The 20,890-nt window shown below is 33.1% G+C and overlaps 1 protein-coding gene across 5 annotated transcripts; it reads left to right on the forward strand.

The window, feature by feature from the left end:
- Positions 1–6,432: 6,432 nt before the first annotated feature.
- LOC105773802 (uncharacterized) lies at positions 6,433–18,428 on the forward strand. Of its 5 annotated transcripts, XM_052632387.1 has the most exons (10): positions 6,433–6,600; positions 6,703–6,754; positions 7,696–7,769; positions 8,285–8,386; positions 8,808–8,951; positions 10,464–10,515; positions 10,814–10,887; positions 11,479–11,568; positions 12,411–12,464; positions 18,154–18,428. In XM_052632387.1, the coding sequence occupies exons 1-9, from the start codon at positions 6,473–6,475 to the stop codon at positions 12,436–12,438; spliced, it is 744 nt and encodes a 247-aa protein (XP_052488347.1). In that variant the 5' UTR covers positions 6,433–6,472; the 3' UTR covers positions 12,439–12,464; positions 18,154–18,428. The 5 variants fall into 5 exon arrangements, with proteins under 5 accessions (XP_052488347.1, XP_012451383.1, XP_012451384.1 ...); XM_012595929.2 differs by lacking the exon at positions 12,411–12,464 and having other exon boundaries at positions 11,479–11,595; XM_012595930.2 differs by lacking the exon at positions 12,411–12,464 and having other exon boundaries at positions 11,479–11,595; positions 18,159–18,428.
- Positions 18,429–20,890: the final 2,462 nt, after the last annotated feature.

Consider the following 20,890-nt stretch of genomic DNA (forward strand, 5'->3'; position numbering starts at 1 on the left):
TTACACCATATATTTATACCTTGTACCATGTTTCCATAGCATCTTTCATCCATGGTCTTACACTACGTACCACATACTAGACTATCATAGCATCTTTCATCTATGGTCTTACACCATATACCATCATCATGGTGTTGCCCTGAAGGACCAGTTGATACCTCCATCGCGGTAAATACCTTTCCATGATTTTATTTCTTGAATCCTCCTCTCATTACCTCCATCACACCAACTAACCTTAATGCTTGAACATCGCAGTGTTCCCTCCGCAAGGTCTGGAGCTTCGTCCAAGGCGATATCTAACAAAATAACTCCCCATTTCTTTTTCTAACTTCATCTATCCCATAGAGGTTTTTCCCACAGTTTTCATACAAAGTATGCACATGGCATACTATAACCATTTTATGCTTAGTATCATGCATATACGAATATTCATGTTTATGTAAACATGTCATAATCAAACAACATAGATCATAACAGCATGTATGGAGTCTGGAACTCACTTGATGCTTTATCGTTTCCATAGCTTAGCCTTCTCGAATTCCAGAGCTTCCATTATCCTTGTAGCTAAGCATTTCAACCAAAATCATGGGTTAAACTCAATATTCTGAACTTAACCCCATACATGCAAAACCCTCAAAATTGTTATCAAGTTCATAACTTTATTTACCTATTCTTACGTACATAGAGAGGCTAAGAATCTTACCAGTTTGCTAGTTTCCCTACTTTTTCATCTCCATCCTTATGAAGTCTGTTCCATGTAGGACCTTCCATGGCTATTCATTCTTCAACCTACCAAAGAAGATGAAGAACGAAAGAAAATGAGAAAGAATTAAAAAGAAAATCATCCCTAGGAAGCCATGTCCTGACTATTTATAACCCTTCTCACGCTATTACCACTTTACGAGAATCGTCTATAGCTAATTATTATGTCTCCCACTAAGGAGCCGACGGGTTTGTAAGCAGAAAAATATATAGGATTTTTCCTAAATAATTCATCACCTTTTTACTTAAAATTATTGTTAAAACCAAGTAATTGTTTAATAAATTAATGAAATATGTGAAAATATGAAATTAGAACATAGAAATTATTAAAATGTGATATTATGTTTTATTATATAGTTTTCATGCATAAAATGACTTATTTTATATTAATTTAAGCATATTATATTTTTAAGCTATGAAGTATGCCATGCATGATTAAATTAAATATAATGTTATATTTTAATAATTCATTAATAAAATTGGGTTTAATTAATTAAGTAAATTGATTAATTAAAGTGGTTAAATTAATTCATTTGGTCCTCTAAACTATCTGCTATTTTTGACAGGTCTGAGAGTTTTCTTCTAATTACAAAACCGTCCAAAGTGGGGACCAAGTCAACCCAATTTTTGGCTGCACATGGCGGATTATAAACCAATTTTTGGTTTAATTATACAAGGCCCTTGAAGAGTTGAAGAAATTAGAGATTTACCTGAAGATTTGTTGGAGACCGAGTCTTAGTTCTGAGTTGTTGTGGCATTCAAATTGACCAAAAATTAAGGAAAAATCAGCCACATTTCCTCAACTCATGGCCAGCCACTCTTGGAGGAGGTTTCAAAAGATGGACACTCATAATTTTAGCAAACTAGCTCCCTTGCCTCACCTATAAATAAGAGCTCATTTCTCACTTCATCCCTCATCCCTTTCATCTTTCATCCTCTCTCTCAACTCTCTTAGCTCTCACGCCTATCATCATCCTTGCAAAAGGATTTTAGCAAATTAGCCTCTTAAAGAGCCCTTGGTTGGCCACCTTGGAGAACCATCAGCAAAGGAGCAACCCAAAGAAGCGAATGAGCCTCGTCAGCCAGAATCTTGGGTGACAGCCACTCTGAATTGGGTTTAATCTTTCTTTTCTTTAATTTGATATAAAGATGTTTGCTATGTGTTCTTTGTTCTTGTTTACAACAATGATAGCTTAATTTTATTTAAGCTACGATGATTATTTTGATTAAATAATATTTATTTGATTCATGCTTATAATGTTTGTGCCTCAATCGATCATGTTTTCAATTAAAATGAAGTCTGTATTTCGTTCATACGTGATTGAAATGCATCTAAATTAGCTGAGCGATCCTAACCAGACGATGGCTAATGGACACATAATTGAAATGTGCATGCGCAATTTAGATCCTAACCCGATTAAATTGTAGGTTCCATAAAAACCCTAACCAAGCTCTGTTATCTGCATAGTTTTTAGATTTGTGTGATTAAATTGTTTCAAACCTAACACGTCCCTGTTACCTCACACAAATGCTAAGAAAACCTTAGTAAATAAGGATCAGTAAAATGCGTATTTACTAAGTAAAGGATTCTGAAAGAACCTAATTTGGTTTCCAAACTCATGAAAGATCGAGTTGCCATGGAATGTTTTTCTGAATATTATTAAGCATGATGATAATAAATTAAGTTTAATTAAAGTAATTTTCCTAGTTTATTTATGTTATAATTGTTGCAAATTGTGTTAAATTTTGCTAAAATCTATTTCATTCATAAAGTCTGCATATTAGGATAATTTACATTAGGGATCATTGCATCTAGTTTATACCACTTCTCAACTATATTTTGTTTTTATTTTTCAAATTTTTAATATAATTTTACAAATTAAGTGACTTAGCACAAATACAATCCCTGTGGAGACGATAACTCGATAATTACTTATTACTTGATAATGATTGTGTACACTTGAACAAACCCGAGTGTTATAGGGTTCCATTCTAATCGAACCAGAATTGGATATTAACCATGTCCAATTCAGTTTCTAACATCCTGTTTCTTTCAATATAGGCTATCAACTTGCGATCTCTTTCAATTTAGTCCTCCAATTATTTCAAATTTCTAAGTTAATTGAGACCCGAGTGTTATAGTAAGTAAAAGCCTGAGTTCAAATAGATAATGAACCAAAAGCTATTGCATTGGGTGTACTACTTCTGTAGTATGTAGCATTTAAAATAGTGGAATTCATAGCTCGAGACATAGGTAAATGCCATTATATCACTTGCATTACATGGTTGATGAAAAGTAAACGTGGCCACCGGTACTTGATTGCTATTTGATAGTAAACGACTTTTCATGAAGATGTAATGGTTACCATGAGGTAAAATAGGATAATATTGGGAGAACGGATATTATCCTAAAGAGATTAAGAATATCATATGAGGGTAACACACTTATGACAAGGTTATTGGACGAGCATTGATTGAGTTGCATTTGTAATGGTATGTCGTTGGAGACAACTTAGTCACGATACTATAGTGGAATGAATTTATTTCTCAATGAGTTTGTAATAATAGGTGAAAAGATGGAATTTAATTATAAATAATTTGAGCCTTAATTGCATATGTCCAATCGGTCCTTCGCTAGCTCATTAAAACTAGAAATGAATTGCATGTTGAATCAAATGAACATAAATGAATTGAAATGGTGAAAATGGAGAAATGAGAAATATTTGAAAATGATGATGGTTTTCTCAAAAATGAAATTGGAGAAATAGAATCATTTGGAAATGAATGTGATTTTCTCCAAAATGAAAATGACCTAAAAATAAATTTATGTTTTTCGAATTAAATGAAATTCAAAAATGGAAATAAATCATTTAATTATAGTAAACCATTGAATGCAAAAATATTAAATATATTTTCTCATAGATTCTTTTACGGTAAAGTCGTCATGATTTTAATAGAATTAGAACTAGGTTGAGAAAGTGATTTAATTGGAAATATATTGAAGTTTATTTTCTCATAGATTCTTTTACGGTAAAGTCGTCACCATTTTTCCTTTCTACTTTCCATTTTCGATTTCCCTCTTGGAAAAAAGCCTTCAACCACTTTGGGTAGCAGCATTCAAGTGCTTATAGAAGCCGTGGAACAACAGAACGGCCGGAGAAGGAGAGGAGCAAGCTAGTCTGGCTTCGGAGAAACACTAGATTTGATTCTAGTTTCCTATCATTTAACTTTTCTTGTTTTTGTTATGAACATGTCTATGAATATGTGTTATGTTGTTATTCTAAATTTAATTAACATGGCTTGAATTTAATTCGTGTTAAGTTGATTGCATTTCGTCTACTTAAGTTATTAAAATCATGTTTGTGTTGTTATAGGTCTTGGTAAATTGTTTGATTAAGTAAAACCATGATTATGTTATACTTGTATTATAATTGTAAGGTAACTAATGAATTAATTATTAATCGCATTGAAATTGTAATTAATTGACACAATACTTAATCAATGCATGTTTAATCTCTAAGGTAGTGAGGTTAAATTAGCAACGGTATTAAACGATACATTAGCCTTGCATAACTTGCAAGATTATTTTGATTAAACTGTTTCAATGTAGGAGTATATTGTTACTTCACTTAATCTTTTACTTGCTTATTAAAATTGATTAATTGTTTGAATTGGCATAGTAATATATTCAAGAGATTAGTTAATTTTGTAAGTCTGTATGTGCTATAGTTAACAAATTACCAAGTTGCCATGAATTTATTTGTAACAACATGAACATTGTTTTAGTAATATTAAGTTAAGAAATGTAACCGATCTAACACAATTATGTCATATTGATTAAACTTGTTTTTCGAAATTGTGCGTTGAAATTTTTACCTTTTAATTTTCTTAGTTAACTTAGTTAAAATCTAGTTTTATTAAACCCTTTTTCAAAACAAACGATTTTCATTCACCAAAGTGTTTTTAATTGCATTTCATAAATATTTTCTTTTACAGTCCCTTTGGGTACGATAACTTGACATTTACTTGTCACTTTATTACTTGTTGCGATTGTGTACATTTGCACATTTCCATTGTTCCAGTAACCAATAACCAATTAAAGACCTTAGAACAATCGACCTAAACAACACTCTTAATAAAAAAAAATAATACAACACAATAACTTGCAGCAGACTGCACTTACGCTTCTGATTAATTAGATTTAAGATATAGGATGAATGAGATCGGATGCACTCATAATTGACAAGGTTTAGGGTTGCTTTAAATAGAAGAGAATCAAAGAAAACCTTAATGTAAATGAGTGACAAAATAGAAAATATAGCAACCCATAAGTGGTGCACAAAAGGGCAACACACCACCACAAACGGTGACAACAATAGGGTTGATTTGAGGCAACATAAAAATGGATTTTTGGCAACAAAGATGACGATTTTTAGAGGTTGGAAACAATAGTAAAATGGCTATAAAAACAAAAAAAAATCGACAAAAAAAAAGAGATTGAAAAGGGAACAAATCAGTACCACCAGGAGTGGAGAAGAATGGGCGACAATAAAGGTTTAATGGCATAAAGGAGAAGCTGATTTAGGCGGCACAAATGAGGATTTTAGGGCAGCAAAGGGTTGATTTAGTGATTAAAATAACATTAATAAGGTTGAAAAAATGGCAACAAAATAATAGGGCAAAGCGGCGACACATCAATGGTGAAAAACACTATGTTTGGGATGACACAAGGAAGAAGAAAGAAGAGAGAAGAAAGAAGAAAAATTGAGAAAGAATGACAGAGGGAGAGGAAAGGAACAACAAGGGAGAAAAATAAAAGTGAAAAGCTGATTTCTTTGTTAAAAATTTGTATTTAAATCTAGGGTTAGACACTAGGTTGGAGGGCACACTAAAGGAGTGGGAGCAAAAATAGCAAAATTAATTTATTCACCCAGGAAGAGATTCAAATTTGAGTTTCTAAACCAATTTCACTATCTCCTTACTTTCCCTTAACCATTAAGCCAATAACTCAATCTTGAAATGAATTTACGAACTTTAAACTAAAAATTTGGGATGTTACATTTTTTATGTATGACAAATTCACTTTCAAAGTTACCAGGATTGTATCTACACACTCAGTGTTTGAATTAGAAAATATAAGATCAACAAGTAGTTAGATGTAATGGTAAGATACATTGCACTCTCAAAGGGAGGATTTAAGTTCGAACCTTAGAGATAATATTATTAGAGGAACAATCATGAACCCCAAACATAAACCGTAAAATGGACATGAAAAATATAAAAAATATCGAAGAAAATAACTAAATTAAATTTTACCCCGTGCAATTGCAAGCCTCAAAAGTCTAAACATCACACCAATTCCAAATTGCAATAAATTGAAATTAATCTTCTTACTGCTTAAAGTATATTATATCACCAAGAAATTAAAATAAATATTTGGAATTTAAAATATATTTATTTTAATGTTTAAATCGACTTTTTTGTTAGTAAAAATTATAGGTGAGACTTATTTAACTAAAAAATAGTTCAAGGACTTGAGCAACAGTATAAGATTTTTTTAAAATATATTAGAAAAAAACAAGAATTTCGAAGGAAGTTGAATGGCGGCTTTGGCAATGACGTGGCCTCATCCCCCCCACATTTTCTCGTGTACATTTATAAATAATCAAAATTTCCTGCCAGTTTGATTTTGGTGAGAAAGCAAGTAGCAATGGCGAGTTCTCTGCTAGTGAATGGCTTAAAAGCTCTCTTCTTAGTTCTGTGGTGCTTGATGGTAACCACTCTCATTTACACCATCTCCATTGATGGCCTCCCTTTCCGCTGGGAAATTCTTACTCCGTACTCTCTCTTTCTCTCAGTTCTATTTTTTCTTGAAATTAGGTTATGATTATCTTGAATGTTGAATGGTTTCTTTTTGATGTATTGACGATGATCTTTTAGGTGGATGGCTGCAACGCTGGTTGATTTCTACATTAATGTTGTACCTTTCGCGGTATGTTCTCACTGTACTTCAATTTGAAGTTTCTTATCAAGGATTTAACCTTAAGTTTGTTAGATATCCACTTGTAAAACTAAATTAGTTATTTAGATTTATTTAATCTGACTGCAGTATTTTCCATGGTTAGATCATGCACTTACTAATAAAATAGTGGTCTTGTTAAGATATAATCGTATGAAAAGCTATGAACGGTAAAAAAAAGGTTTTGTTTTACATTATTGTGGTATAGCCACTCTGTGGGCGGATAAAATAAAAAGGTCATGTTTTGAAAAAATGTGGGTAGTATGTATCGAAAAAGTAAAATTGTGGGAAGCTTAAATAATAGAAAAGAGACATAATTGTTTAAAAATAAGAGACATAATTATCCTTAAAATTCACATGTGCCCTTTATGTTTTTTTGTCCTTTTGAAATACCAACTAAGAACGTGAAGTTAAACTCCACAATCGTTGTACCTGAATCTTGTAAATACATCTAAATATTTATGTGTCTATTTACATGTATATGCTTTTGAGACTCAGGTTTTTTAACTACAAAGATATTTATGGTTATACTTACATTTTGTCCTTTTGATGTGGGAATGATCAATTGTAAGATAAGGGTAGTCAACCGTTGTTTACTATTGGTGAAACTTTGAAGGAGAGATTAATGGGAACTAGTAGTTTAGAATTTTGTCATATCATCAGCCACTGATATATGCACCCCAGAACCCTGTGATGTCTGAGGATTCTGCAAGTCATATTTTCTAAGAGATGATTTCCTTGATGCTTTTAGACTTGTGTGTTACTGTGTTTTAAATGTATGGTTTATATTAGCTGTAAGCTAATACTTTTGTTGGTATGGGGGAAGAAGAGTGATGATACTCTCGTTCTTGAATAGGTGGGAGACTTTTTATTTAATTATTAATTTCTATCTGAGATTTGTTTCAATGCATCAGGTTTGGGTTTCCTACAAGGAATCAAGTTTGATTGCTGCAACACTTTGGGTAATTCTGCTTGTATGTCTTGGAAGGTATGTTTGATATCTCTATCTGAAAATTACACTGCAGTATGGTTCATGCGTAATTTCACGAAACTGGTTAACACAAACTTCCTTTAGTTGTTTCAAAAGTAACCTGTTGTTGATATCATATGCATTCTAACATCATTTTTGCAGTTTAAGCTAGAAAGGCAATGAAGAGAAATGTTGAATAAAGTTAAGAAAAAATGATTCAAGGGAATTCATCAAATGAATATTGAAGGAGAAGTGAAGAACAATGAATTTAATTGCTTATTTGGTCTTAATCCTACCAGTGTAGGTTTAAGTTAAAGAAATAAAGCTTCTAAGTATTACTATCTTGAAAATAATAATGTCTTTCTACTGATATATTGGAATTTGGAAGTAGTTATTCAATGATCCTTATCATAGTTTATTTCTTCCCTTGGTCTATTGATTAATTGATGCAATCTGCCATATTAGATTTCTCAACCAGTCCAATGATTTACGTTTCACAAATTTATTTTTATACCTTTTTCTCTTTTTCCCAGTATTACAACATCTGGCTACCTTTTTATTCAATTTCTCAACTTGTCTGCTCAAGAATCTCTGGAAGATCCCATTTATCATGTTCTATTGAACCAAGCGAACAAGTAAGAATCCCAAACTCTGGGTATAATATTAGATAATTATCTGTCAAGTCTCCTATAACATGTTAACATGCCATTTGCAATTAGTCTCATATGTTATATTAACCTTTTCAGAATACTGATCTAGTGATCTCTACTAGGTAACAAAGGATAGTTCTATTCCTAGATTGATATATTTTAAAAACTGATATGGATGTGATGATATGATGTTTTATGGTTTTATCAAATTGCATAAATTTCAGCACCCTTGGTCAACTCATCAGATTTTACATAATGTCAATATTCATGTGATGGCTTCAAGCTCAGTGAATAGGAATGTCACATCACTGCCACGGCGCATGGAATATCTTTTTTGATTAATAACGACACTTTCTAGTTGCTTGAGGAATAGAATAACTCATTTTTCAAAATTCCCTTTGTCTAGGGATGGTACAAAACCTAAAGGGAAACATTCCTCTGTTGCGATTGCAAGAATACTCTTTAGCGTTTTGGGTTGCTTGATGCTGGGAACTTTGATCTACACTCTCTTAACTGATGGTTCACCATTCCGCAAAGAGCTGCTAACTCCGTGAGTTTTTTTCATCCCCTTTTTGCCAAACATTTCTGCTCCTTGCAGTTTGGAGTAATTTATCAGTGAATGTGATTCTTTTGAAGAAAATCCAGTCATATTCGTACCACAGACTAGACAATAAAGTTCTTACTTCTGCTTTGAGTGGATGCTATATTCTTTGTCTTGCAGCACCATCTTTTAAAATTGATTTCTTGAATAGTATGACTATTTGATACATATAATGGCTGATTAATGAATCAATGCCTATTTCCTTTGCTTATCTTCTTTTTGGATATAATTAATAGCAATTTCAACTCTCTAGCTTACAATTAATAGCAATTATGGAGAGACTCAGTGTGAATATGCGTCTCATATGATTGCGAGTCAACTCCAGCCTAGCATATGGTATTCAATTGTGATCATTTTGCATTCTATCATGCCGCATTCTCCTTTTTGATGTAGCAAGTTGATTTGCTGCAATATTTCCTACTGTGAATATCAAGGGAGATGTGTTAAACTATTTATCCCATGTATTGACCTAGGCTTCACCTGCAGCTTTTACTCCCTTGTCTTTCCACATATCACCAATTAGTTTGATATTTGATATTTGATAATTGATACCTTAAAACTTCTAAGGCATGCACTGAACCCACCCTTTGCATACTTTCATTCTTTGGTCATGATGGCTTGGAAAACAGTATTTTGACATCAGGCTGGTGCTATTTAAAGGATTCAAAACTAGATTATATCCTTGAATCCGGTGTCACTCTTCGCTACATTGCTGTAAGTTGAAACCAAAATTTGTAATTAGAGATATAAATGCTGTTTATAGTTTTCCAACATAAACATAGAAGAGATAGCCTAATAATGTTTCCTTAAGACTGGTTTCAATAGGAAACCTTCTTTTTTCTGTTGATGAAATCAAGTAAAAGAATTTACAAACTTTCTTTCTTCTTGTCTGTTTTAAAAGAGAAAAGGGGTGAAAAGAGTGTGTGTGGGTGGGGGGGTGGGTTGGGGTTGGCGGCTCTGGATAGGCTTCCTGTTCATATAGAATAAATGATGGTTGATCACTTGTTAGCCTTGTTTCTGCAACTAATTAATTAATTATTGTCTTTAAAATTCATTTATTGGCTAATGACAAGTATGAAGCTCGAAGGCAGGTATAAGAAAAATATCGTTCATAACTATTCTTGGTGCTGATTATTATCTCTCCAAGGTATTCATGGAAGACTGAATGAGAACATTATGTGGAAAGACTTGACATTCCTTGTTTAATGTTTCAGAAACTAAAACGGGAAAAATCCGGCATTGTCTGTTTCCACTGTTGCTATATCATAAGCATTAATAATTCTAGTTGGTCTTTAACTTCTAAACATATGGATAAATGCCTTATCGCTGACATGAAGCACTAAATGTGCATACGGTGTATGTTATGTGCAAGATGACTTCATCTGTGCATTGCAATTGCTTTTCACTCTATGAATTCCTCATCTTTCTGGAAAGCCTAACAAATTGCTAAATTGTTTGCAGGTGGATGACAGCTACACTGATTGATTTCTATATAAACGTTGTTGCTCTGTCGGTAAGTTCGAAATTCTAACGCATGATCATACATCTTTGCAGTTGACTTCTTATTGGTGCTAGATTAAACATCAGATTGCAGTCATTTCTGTAATACATAACCGAAAAACTTATTTTCATTAATTTTTGTTGAGGGAAAATATGTAACTGAGGTGTGAGAACGACCGTATTGTTGTCCACTATTTCAGCTTCATGTTTGCTTTTCTGAGAATGAACAACAAATCTGACTGAGGATATTTGTGTTTTTAGTCTTGGAGCCTGTCTCGAATGTTAATTTTCTGTTGGCAAATACATTCCAGGTTTGGGTTGCCTACAAAGAATCAAATTGGACTACTGCATTTTTCTGGATTGTCCTACTTATAAGTTTTGGCAGGTATACTTTCTTTTCTTTCCCCCCTTTTACAATCTAAAACTGAAATAAGGCTTTTATGGTTCCCTATAATTGAAGCAATTGTTTTACTATTTTAACATAGGAATTTCAAAAGGTAAAAAAAGAAGGGACGAATATCAAGATTTTTGGAATGTGGCATTTAAATGTATTTATTTTTCTTTTATTTACATTTTTCTTTTCATGTTTTAGCTTTTAAATTGTTATAGCTGTCAAAAGTTCATTTAAAATTATATTCTACAAATCAGTAAACAAATGGTAGTCAAAAGTATTTTACATCAAAACTTTACGACTCAAATGAGGTTCATGTTATGGAAAAGAAAATTATTTAAGAAAAAATGGAAACCAAACCCATGATTTGGGTTGTTATGAATACAAGAGTGTAGCAATCACATGAAAAACGTAACTATTAAGTGAAGTTTTGAGATAAAATTTTATATTCCTCCGCATGCTCTCATATTATCATCATAGAGTGCTAGCTAGTTATTTTGCAGCAGCATCTTCCCAATTTATACTGATATTTCTCTGTTGGGTTTTAGCCAAAGGTATTAAGATTTCCTTTTTCCAACTTTTCAGCATTACCACATGTGCCTACATTTTCAAAGAACTCTTTAAGCTCGCTTGGCAAGATCCTCTCTACCTTATTTTGATAAGAAAAGACAACAGGCAAGTACATGAAGCTACTTTATAGCTGTAAGTCTAATATCTGATGGAAGTAATTTCTGGTTTCAAAAATAAAAATTTCAGTTTTCCTGTGGAATTTACTTTCTTGACGACGACCATCTAAGTCAAACAACTACTTTATGTTTAAATTCTGCTTCTAGTTTTGATAAGGTTATGATTTGGCATTATAGGCTTGAACATCCTAATTTTTACTATTTAAGATATATGTTACTTGATCTATTTAAAATTAAAAGTCTTCATATCACTGTGAATTTTGTGAATTGGCTAAACATCATCGGTCATTCTTCCCACCTCAAAAATATAAAGCTTCCAAACCTTTTTCGTTAATTCATAGTGATGTTTGGGGGCCTTTAAGAGTCTCAACTTTTTAAGGAAAACGTTGGTTTGTCACATTTATTGATGATCATACTCGTATTTGTTGGGTTTTTTATTAAAAGATAAGTCTGAAGTTAAAAATGTGTTTCAATCTTTTTATGCTATGGTGAAAACACAATTTGGTGTGAGAATAGAATTATTTCAGAGTGACAATGGTGGGGAACTTTTTAATGACCAATTAGGTGTTTTCTTAACCAAACATGGTATAGTCCATCAAAGCTCTTGTACAAATACACCACAACAAAATGGGGTTGCAGAAAGAAAAAATTGACATCTTTTGGAAGGAACTAGAGTCTAGATGTTCACTAGTCAGGTACCACATTATCTTCGAGGCGAAGCCTTGTTAATAGCTACATATCTTATTAATAGAATGTTTAGTAAAACTCTAAACTATAGAACTCCTTTTCGTCTCTTTAAAGATAACTTTCCTAACTCTAAATTGATCACAGATTTATCCTTCCGAGTTTTTGGGTGTAGTGTTTTTGTTCATCTTCACAACCAAGGTAAACTAAATTCTAGAGCAAAAAAATGCGTCTTTGTTGGCTATGCTTCTAATAAAAATGGTTACAAATGTTACGTTCCAATTGATAGGAAAATTATTGTTACCATGGATGTCACATTTGTTGAAACGTAATCTTACTTTGATTCTAATCTTCAGGGAGAGAATTATAATAAAGAAGATTCTATAATTGATCAAGAAAACATTAGGAATATACAACATAGGGATTCTAATAATGGAGAAAGTGAATTTATGATTAACACAAAAATTAATGATGCTAATGTTGTTAATGAATGAAAAGGAGTATGAAAGTGTAGAGTCTGATCATGAGAATAAAGAATAAACAAAGGAGTTAATTGTTTACTCAAGAAGAAATCGAAATCAAGAAAGTGAATCCACCAGATTCATCACCAAGAATCCGACCCACAAGATCTTGTCAAAAGTCTAGGTAAAGCTCATAATCCAACCAATGAATTTTTTGATTTAGATATTCCAATTGCTAAAAGAAAAGGTATTAGAAATGTTGTCAAATATCTCATGTCTAACTTTGTGCCCTATAAAGCCTTATCTTCGACATTCTCAACTTTTGTTTCGTGTCTCGATACTATGAAGACACCCAAAAATGTGAAAAATGCTTTACAAGTTTCTGAGTGGATGGAGGCTATTTTAGAGGAGATGTGCGCTCTTGGAAAAACAGGTACATGGGAAACAGTGGAATTATCTATAGTGAAAAAATTGTGGGCTGTAAATGGGTGTTCACAACCAAATTCAAATTGGATAGATCTTTAGATGGATACAAAGCCCGACTGGTGGCTAAATGATACACTCAAACATATGGGATAGATTATCTTGAAACATTTGCTCCAGCAGCCAAATTAAATTCTGTTAGAGTTTTTTTATCAATTGCTGTTAATCTTTATTGGGCCTTACAGCAGCTAGATATGAAGAATGCTTTCCTAAATGAGAAACTTGAAGAATAAGTTTACATGGATCCTTCTCCAGGTTTTGAAGAAAAATTTGGAACTCGAGTATGTAAGCTCAGAAAATCTTTGTATGGTCTAAAGCAGTCTCCTCGAGCTTAGTTTGAACGGTTTACTCAAGTTGTTAAAAAATAAGGTTACTCACAAGGGCAAATTGATAACACAATGTTCTATCGACACTTACAAAAAGGTAGAATAGCAGTTATTATAGTTTATGTCGATGATATCATTCTTACAAGAGATGATGTAGATGAAATAAGGCGTTTTAAGGAGCATCTAGCATTGGAGTTTGAGATCAAAGACTTGGGTCATTTGAAATATTTTCTTGGAATGGAAGTTGCTCGATCAAAGAAGGGTCTTGTAGTCTTTCAAAAAAAATATGTGATTGATCTTTTAAAAGTGGTTAGGATGAGTGGTTGCCGCCTAGCTAACACACCAATTGATCCAAATGTAAAATTCGGAAATAAAGGTCGATTAGTTGATAAATGACAGTATCAAAGATTAGTTGGTAAGTTAATTTACTTATCACATGCAAGGCTAGACATAGCTTTTGCAGTGAGCTTAGTGAGTCAATTTATGCACTCCCCAATGGAGGAACATGAAGTAGTGTTTCGGATTTTGAGATACTTGAAGAGTTCACTTGGAAATGGCTTATTCTTCAAGAAATCTAAACAAAGAGGAATTGAAACTTATACAGATGCAGACTGGGCAGGCTCAATAACAGACAAAAGATTTACATTAGGATACTGTACATTTGTTTGGGGAAACCTTGTGACTTGGCGAAGCGAAAAACAAAATGTTGTAGCAAGAAGTAGTGTAGAGGCTGAGTTTAGATCAATGGCTCAAGAAATTTGTGAAATGATGTGGTTAAAAACAATTATGAAAGAGTTGAGGAAACCAATAACTTCACCAATGAAGTTGTACTGTGATAGCAAAGCTGCCATTAGTATTGCTCACAACCCAGTCCAGCATGACAGAACTAAACATGTTGAGGTTTATAAACATTTTATCAAGGAGAAGATTGAAGAATGCCAAGTGTGCATGCTGTTTGTTCCTTCTAAACAACAGATTGTTGACATATTTACCAAAGGGCTCTCTAAGACGAGCTTTGATTTTCTTGTAAGCGAGTTGGGAATGATTGATATACATGCACCAACTTCAGGGAGGGTGTTAAAATATGTGAAACTCATATATTTTGGGATATATTTTAAAGTTATTTAGGTAGATAAATCTTTAGAGATATTTTAGAAATATTTTATTTTATCTTTTAGTAGTTTATTAGAATAAGTGAATTAATTTCCTTTATCTTTTAGTAGTTTATTAGAATAAGGGAATTATTTTCCCAATTAGGTTATGACTCTTTTCTCTATTTAAATTCAGTTGTTTAGTTAAAAAAGACAGAACAATTTTATTAAATACTCTCTTGAAAATTTTCACAAACATTATCAGAATAGCCTTGCAGCTTGAACTTCTTAACTTTGCTAAAATTGATTTCATATGGACGTGTACCCTTCAAATATCTTAATACCTTCTTTGCAGCAATCATGTTAATTTTAACTTGCACAATGGAGAAATTTGGACAAAAAAATTATAGTGTACATGATGTTTGACCTAGTGGATGTGAGGTACACAAGACACCCAACAAGACTCCTATACACCTTTTCATCTGCAGGACCTGCCCATCCATTTTTTGAAAATTTTCTTCTTGATTCATTGAGTGCTCACCAAGACTCCTATTCATTGAGTACTCTTATATTTTTGGTTATGGCATATTGTTTTCCACCCAAGTTAGTAGTTCTAATTGGAACAAAAAGATAAATTTGAATCAATTGTAAAACTCTAATAGTAGACACATCATTAATAGGTTTGAAAGAAACGCTTTTTTGCTTGTCTTTAACACATGCATCACAAACTTTATCAAAATCAATTTTAGGCAAGCCTTTTACTAAATCATTTTTAATCAATTTATGCAATATGTTCATACTAGCATGTCCTAGTTTTCTATGCCATAACCAAGAAATATTTTCATTTTAGCCATAAAACAAATGTTTGAAGCATTTAAATCATCTAAATGCACCATGTTGATGTTTCTTATTCTATGACTAACAAACATAATCTTATTAGAAACAATATTAATGACTTTACACCCATTTGACTAAGATATGATATTGAGACATTTATCACACAATTGACTTATACTTAAAAGATTATGCTTAAAACCGTTAATATATAAAACATTTTCAATAAAAATTGAAGACTTTACCAATAGAGTCAATCTCTTCAATGAGTTCTTTGGAGTTGTCACCAAATGTAACTTCTCCACTTTTCGGCTTTAGTTCAATGAAATGGCTCTTGTCACCGGTCATATCTTGAGCATCTACTATCGAGGTACCATGAGTTTCCACTTGTATTGTTCACCTTGAAGCAATGCTCCTTCCGCTACAAACATAGATTCAAGTTTTGATTTTTGGTACCTAAATTCTTTTGGGTTCATTAGCATTAGTTCCCAAAATCCTAGTCTCTTTGGGTATTCACTTAGAGAGGATACCCTTCCCTTGAGTAGTGCTAAGTCCTTTAGAGACCCACACACTCCTAACAAGTTTTCCCTTTAAAATTGTTGTTGATTACTATCAATACTTTTATATTTCAAAATTACGGGGAAGAAAGGAGCAAGAAGTCTTAACATGTTGCTAAAAAGAAAATTACACTAGCAAAGAAGTTAAATGCGAACATTTGCTCATTACGACTTGATGACTTCAAAGACCAACTTTGGTCCTAGTGTAACTCAACAGGTCTTGATGTTTTCTTTATGGATTGCTTTCTTTTGAGGTAAAAAGAGAAGGGAAATTTAGGTCTCGAGGCTTGTTACAGACAGGAACTAGCAGATGTTCTTTTAGAACCTTTACCTTTTAACACATTGTCTGATGCACGTTCAATAAATACTTGGCAGCGATCTCCTAAAACATTTAGGCTGAATGGAACGTGTCAGATAAAAGATTAGACGTCAAACTTGTGTTGTCTCTAAGTGTTACCTTATGTGGGTCCGTTCAAAACCGAAATTAATCATATTGAGAGCACACTGACCTGATCATCTGTTTTGTTCGAGCCTTTGAGACAATCGTTCATATGATTCTTTGATAGAAAAAAAAAGAGAGAAAAAAGGGCATGTTGCTGCCATTTTTTAAATGATTAAATATCACCGAAGTAATGTCTAAATCCAATGATTCAAGGCAAAGATAAAAGATCCTAGAACAAGGAAATACCCTTTTCAATTTTTTCAACAACTAGATTAAAATGAAGAATCGAAGTAGATTCTAAGCGAGACAAAGAAAGTAGGGGTTAGAGACCACTCAATAAAAGAATGCCTAAGAATATTTTTTTTTTGAGCATTTTGAGAGTTATTTGACTCGAGGTATGAGAGCACGAAAGCTTTTTCTTTTTTTTTTTTTTTGCAAAAAAGAAAGACAGGGTTAAATGTCTAAATGATTTGCTGGTTTATGGATTTGACATTCAAATTCCATACATAGACATAACTTTTTATTAATCATTTTTTTTTCTCTTACAAACTTTGAGCTTATGTTGAAGAGTAAAGAGTTAAGGTTAAACCTCAGCTTTTCTAAATTCTTGTTCCACTTTGATGGTAATGAATAAAGAACCGAACCAGTTGAAAAGAGATTTAAATATGAAACATATTTATTTTAATATTGAATAAGGTATTAAATGTAGTAAATACTTGAAATGCATTTAATAGTATGCTCTTTAGAAAAAAGATAATTGGGTTTTTTATGGTTTAATTGGCTTTAACTGTTAATTGAAAATCGATTTAATAAACCAAACAAGTTAATCATTTACCAATCAGCCGCTCCTGTGTCTATTAGCTATTTGACTGGACACTAATGGATTCAACATGTTGAAACAGATTCTCTGCAAAGAATGGGTTAGGTTGTCAATATCTTACTATCCCTAGTCATGCTATATGGAGCCTTTTATACTGACTAACTCTTATGCATTGTGTGGAATTGAACTAAGTTGGAATTTTGTGGAAGATTATGAGGAAGTAACATGTTAATTTGGGTTAGGTTGAGAATTTGTTCTAGTTTGAGTCCTTAGAGACTAAAGATGCTAAAAAGTTTTCTTTCCTAGGGGAGAGCAGTTGCTTTGGTTCAAAAGATAAAACCGACTTAACGGACCTTTTCAGGCTTGTAACGAACTAGCTGACTGATTTTGGTGATAACTCGCATAACCAACCAATTTGGCTAGGTTGGCTATATATAGGTAATTGGGTTGACTTTGGGTTGAATATTTTTTATTTAAAAATAATGCATCTGTTATATGTTTGTTGATTCCGTCGGCTTGGTTATATATTTCATGAACTAAAAGCGAACTGACATGACCAAACCGACTAAACTAAGTCGGTTTAACCGACTTTTTGTCAGCCCTCGTCTTTCCTGACTGCATTTGATGCTTCAAACTATAAAATGTACAATAAAAAAGGGAAGTAAACATTGGGAAAGAAAGCAGAAATCCCAGTTAAGGACTTCAAATTCTTCTTAGCAATAGATTTCTTTGTAGGTTTTTGGTATTTATCCTGTTAATGCAAGTCAGTATACTCCTTAAATTAGATTGGTTTCCAAGTATGTATTTACATTTTTCTGTTATTTGGTTGTTTGTTTATGTATGAGAACATAAGAATTTTGCTATTTCTTTTGATAGGGCAGAACACAGGTATGAGAGCCTATAACGGTGAGTAGTGTAACAAAGAAGTTGATGTGGAGAAGATTTCGTGCTGGTTTAGTATGATTTTCAAACAGCCAACAAGGCATGGAAACTTGTTTTTCATTAGTTAAATATAGGTTGATATGTAGACATCAATCAACTCAGGTTTCCTGATATTTACAATTCAAATAAGCATTCTCAGATTTTAAACAACTTGGATGCACAAAATTATTCTGTTAATGATCTAGATGTGAAACATGTTTCAGTTTTTATTTGTTACTACATCATGCCCCTTGCTATGCTTGGGGAAATTCGAATCATATTTTGAATATATATAAATAATGTGATTTGATTCTCAAATAAATGAATTTGGAGATAAAATTAAACGACGATGATGCAAACATATAATAAACTAACACATGCCATAAAATAATATGAAAATCAATTAAAATATTCAATGTTGCAAAACTTATTATAGATACACGGTTAACTAGCACAATTTTTAAATCAATTCATAATAATTTGTTATACATTATTAACACCTTCGGTGAGTTAAATGTATTGTGTGATGGTTGAATAAAACTAAAATAAGAGAAGATTGGAAAATATATCTAGTATGAATGAATACTTTGTATTCAATGTTATCCCTGTTTTACACTATAGTAATGGTATTTATAGAGTACATGAGTAACTACTATTGCTAACAGCTTAACTGTTGAAATAACAAACTAATAGCTAATAGATTTAGCACAATAACAGAATTTAGCTAGCAAATTTCTAATCCATATTCTTATCCATATTCTTAACATTCACCCAACTTTTCGAGAGGCAAAACTCTAAGAAGACCCCGAAATCGATCAAAATACGAGACAGAGAGGTTTGGTAAGAATGTCAGCAACCAGTTCACAGGCAGGAACCTCAACAATGATAACAGAACCATTGGCTACCGTTTCGCGACCAAAAATAAATCAAGCTCGACATGTTTGAATTTAGAATGTAAAACATGATTAGCTGCAACGACAACTGCACTAGAATTGTCACACCAAATGGCAGGTGGATCAAAACTCTGAAGGTGTAACTCTCGTAGCAAAGAGACTAACCAAGCGGCATCACTGGTAGCTGCAGCAAGACTCCGATATTCAAACTCAGTCGTAGATCGTGAAACAACCAGCTATTTCTTGGGACACCAGGAGACAGGTGTGTGACCAAAATACACACAGTAGCCCGTCGTAGAGCATCGATCATCAAAATCCAGCCCCTAGTTAGCATCCGCATAACCAACTAAAGAAAGCCGTTCAGATGGACGAAAAACAATCCCATAATCGATTGTACCACACAAATATTGCATGATTCGTTTTAATGCTACCAGATGAACAGCAGTAGGTGCATGCATGAACTGGCAGATACGATTTACCGCATAAGCAATATCAGGACGAGTTAGAACCACAAAAACCACATACTGTAAAGCACTTGCAAGACTTTTGTATTCGGTAGGATCATACAGACGTTCGCCGTCATCCTTGGAAAGAGTAGACGAGCTAGCCATTGGAGTATGAACTTTCTTAGCACGCGACATAGAACTCCTGTCAAGTAGATCGTGAATGTATTTTTTCTGACAGAGATGAAGACACCCGTTTGACGAACGAGTAACCTCAATCCCTAGAAAATAATGGAGATCACCCATATCTTTAAGTGAAAACTTACCATTCAGCTGCTGAACAAAACTACTTATACAATCAGGCACATTTCCGGTAATAATAATGTCATCCACATATACAAGCACGTAGAGAGTGAAGCTAGTCGTAACTCGAACAAACAAAGACACATCAGATTTAGATACAACAAAGCCAACAGAAAGAACAAAAGTCTTCAATTTATCAAACCAAGCACGCGGAGCCTGATGAAGCCCATATAAAGCTTTCTTCAAACGACAAACCAAAGGTTTGCTACTTGAATCACATTAGACATACCCTGGAGGCTGCTGCATGAACACCTCATCAAGAAGATCACCATTCAAAAAAGCATTGTTTACATCGACTTGACGGAGCTGCCATCCTTTTGAGACTGCAATGGACAGAATAACTCAAATAGTAGCAGGTTTTACCACTGGAGTGAATGTCTCTTGGAAATCATACCCAGATACCTGAGAACATTCTTTTGCGACTAATCGAGCCTTGCGACGGGCAGTAGTGCCATCAAGATTTTTCTTGACTTTGAAAAGCCATTTACACCCAATTGCCAATGAACAAGATCCCAGGTGAAATTATTAATAAGAGCATCATATTTAGCTTGAGCAACAACACGCCATTCTGTAGTAGAAAAAGCCTCCTCAATCATGCGAGGCTCAATAGCCTCAACAGACAAAACCTTGGGCTTAAAAATGCCAGCTTTAAACCGAGTAACCATCGCATGAGTATTCGTCGGAAGCAGAGAAGATGATGGAGAGAAAGATGGAGTACTAGTGGTAGGTGGAAACACGAAAATTTACACATTTTTACATACTCTTTTTAACTTAAAATCATACAGTTTTGATAAAATTCTTGTTGAAAAAATAATTAATTTTTACAAAATAATTAAAGTGCACTTCAAATATGAACATGTTGAATTTTAGTTAATTTTATAATTAATTTTGATGAATTTTGGTTATTTTCGACAGATTTGCACAAAGGGCGAAAAATGGCACGGCACACACTGCTAGAAGCGTAAAACCGAGAAGCAATTTGAAGTATCGAGG

The sequence above is a fragment of the Gossypium raimondii genome, chromosome 6 (genome assembly GCF_025698545.1).
Source record: "Gossypium raimondii isolate GPD5lz chromosome 6, ASM2569854v1, whole genome shotgun sequence".
Taxonomy (NCBI): domain Eukaryota; kingdom Viridiplantae; phylum Streptophyta; class Magnoliopsida; order Malvales; family Malvaceae; genus Gossypium; species Gossypium raimondii.

Excerpts from the sequence above, each read along its gene's own strand:
- LOC105773802 (XM_052632387.1), top strand. The coding sequence starts at position 6,473 with ATGGCGAGTTCTCTGCTAGTGAATGGCTTAAAAGCTCTCTTCTTAGTT. Across the intron at positions 10,888-11,478 it reads CTACTTATAAGTTTTGGCAG|CATTACCACATGTGCCTACA; the intron begins GTATACTTTCTT and ends CCAACTTTTCAG. Across the intron at positions 11,569-12,410 it reads TTGATAAGAAAAGACAACAG|ATTTATCCTTCCGAGTTTTT; the intron begins GCAAGTACATGA and ends AATTGATCACAG.